We start from the raw sequence: 1,636 nt of genomic DNA, 5'->3' as shown, positions 1-1,636 counted from the left end.
TTATGTGTTGCCGTCATCATTAAACGAACAGGTTACTCATCAGTTACTCAGTACTTGAGTAGTTTTTTCACAACATACTTTTTACTTTTACTCAAGTAAATATTTGGGTGACTACTCCTTACTTTTACTTGAGTAATAAAACTCTAAAGTAACAGTACTCTTACTTGAGTACAATTTCTGGCTACTCTACCCACCTCTGATTAAGTCTCTCAGACTTGAACTATAAATGATGATTTAGAAGCTGTCTGTCAGTATGTGACAGCTCCATCTAGTGGCATTTTGAATAAAAGAGAAGAATCTCTCTTCTTTTGATTCCTGCAAATAAATATTGGCCTCTAATAACTGCTTCTTTGGTCTGTAATAAAGACCGAACCTCTTGTAGAAATATCATTGTGTTTATTACACACTCCATCTCGACACAAGACACTTGTAAGCGTGATTTTCAAACACAAACATCCTGTGATTGCCAGGAACAGAGAAAGGACACAAAGTACAGAGCATGTTGAACATCATTCTGTGCAATTATATTCCTAATGACAATAATCATGTTTGTCTGCCATCTTCTACTTGCGTCCTCCTGTCTGGCTGTCCAAGTGAGCTCGGGCGTTGCGCAACATCTCCATGTACAGCCTGTTGTTTTCACTGCAACAACAACAACAACAACAATAACATCAACAACAACATCAACACACAACATCTGGCCCCACTATGGACTAGACTCTCACACTATTATGTTAGATCCACTATGGACTGGACTCTCACACTATTATGTTAGATCCACTATGGACTGGACTCTCACACTATTATGTTAGATCCACTATGGACTGGACTCTCACACTATTATGTTAGATCCACTATGGACTGGACTTTCACTGATATGTTAGATCCACTATGGACTGGACTCTCACACTATTATGTTAGATCCACTATGGACTGGACTCTCACTATTATGTTAGATCCACTATGGACTGGACTCTCACTATTATGTTAGATCCACTATGGACTGGACTCTCACACTATTATGTTAGATCCACTATGGACTGGACTCTCACTATTATGTTAGATCCACTATGGACTGGACTCTCACTATTATGTTAGATCCACTATGGACTGGACTCTCACACTATTATGTTAGATCCACTATGGACTGGACTCACAATATTATGTTAGATCGACTATGGACTGGACTCTCACTATTATGTTAGATCCACTATGGACTGGACTCACAATATTTTGTTAGATCCACTATGGACTGGACTCTCACACTATTATGTTAGATCCACTATGGACTGGACTCTCACTATTATGTTAGATCCACTATGGACTGGACTCACAATATTATGTTAGATCCACTATGGACTGGACTCTCACACTATTATGTTAGATCCACTATGGACTGGACTCACAATATTATGTTAGATCCACTGTGGACTGGACTCTCACAATATTATGTTAGATCCACTATGGACTGGACTCTCACACTATTATATTAGATCCACTATGGACTGGACTCTCACTATTATGTTAGATCCACTATGGACTGGGCTCACACTATTATGTTAGATCCACTATGGACTGGACTCTCACACTATTATGTTAGATCCACTATGGACTGGACTCTCACACTATTATGTTA

The 1,636-nt window shown here is 38.9% G+C and overlaps 1 protein-coding gene across 1 annotated transcript in view; it reads right to left on the bottom strand.

Moving 5' to 3' along the window:
- Positions 1-379: 379 nt before the first annotated feature.
- LOC133577085 (uncharacterized protein C3orf85-like) overlaps positions 380-1,636 on the bottom strand; it is a 6,435-nt gene continuing 5,178 nt past the window's right edge. The window contains exon 5 of the mRNA XM_061930640.2: positions 380-642. Within this exon, the coding sequence (XP_061786624.2) occupies positions 564-642 (79 nt within the window). The 3' untranslated portion in view covers positions 380-563. The remainder of the gene's footprint in view (positions 643-1,636) is intronic.

Source organism: Nerophis lumbriciformis, linkage group LG36 (genome assembly GCF_033978685.3).
Source record: "Nerophis lumbriciformis linkage group LG36, RoL_Nlum_v2.1, whole genome shotgun sequence".
Taxonomy (NCBI): domain Eukaryota; kingdom Metazoa; phylum Chordata; class Actinopteri; order Syngnathiformes; family Syngnathidae; genus Nerophis; species Nerophis lumbriciformis.
This window is presented reverse-complemented; position numbering and strand designations above follow the sequence as displayed.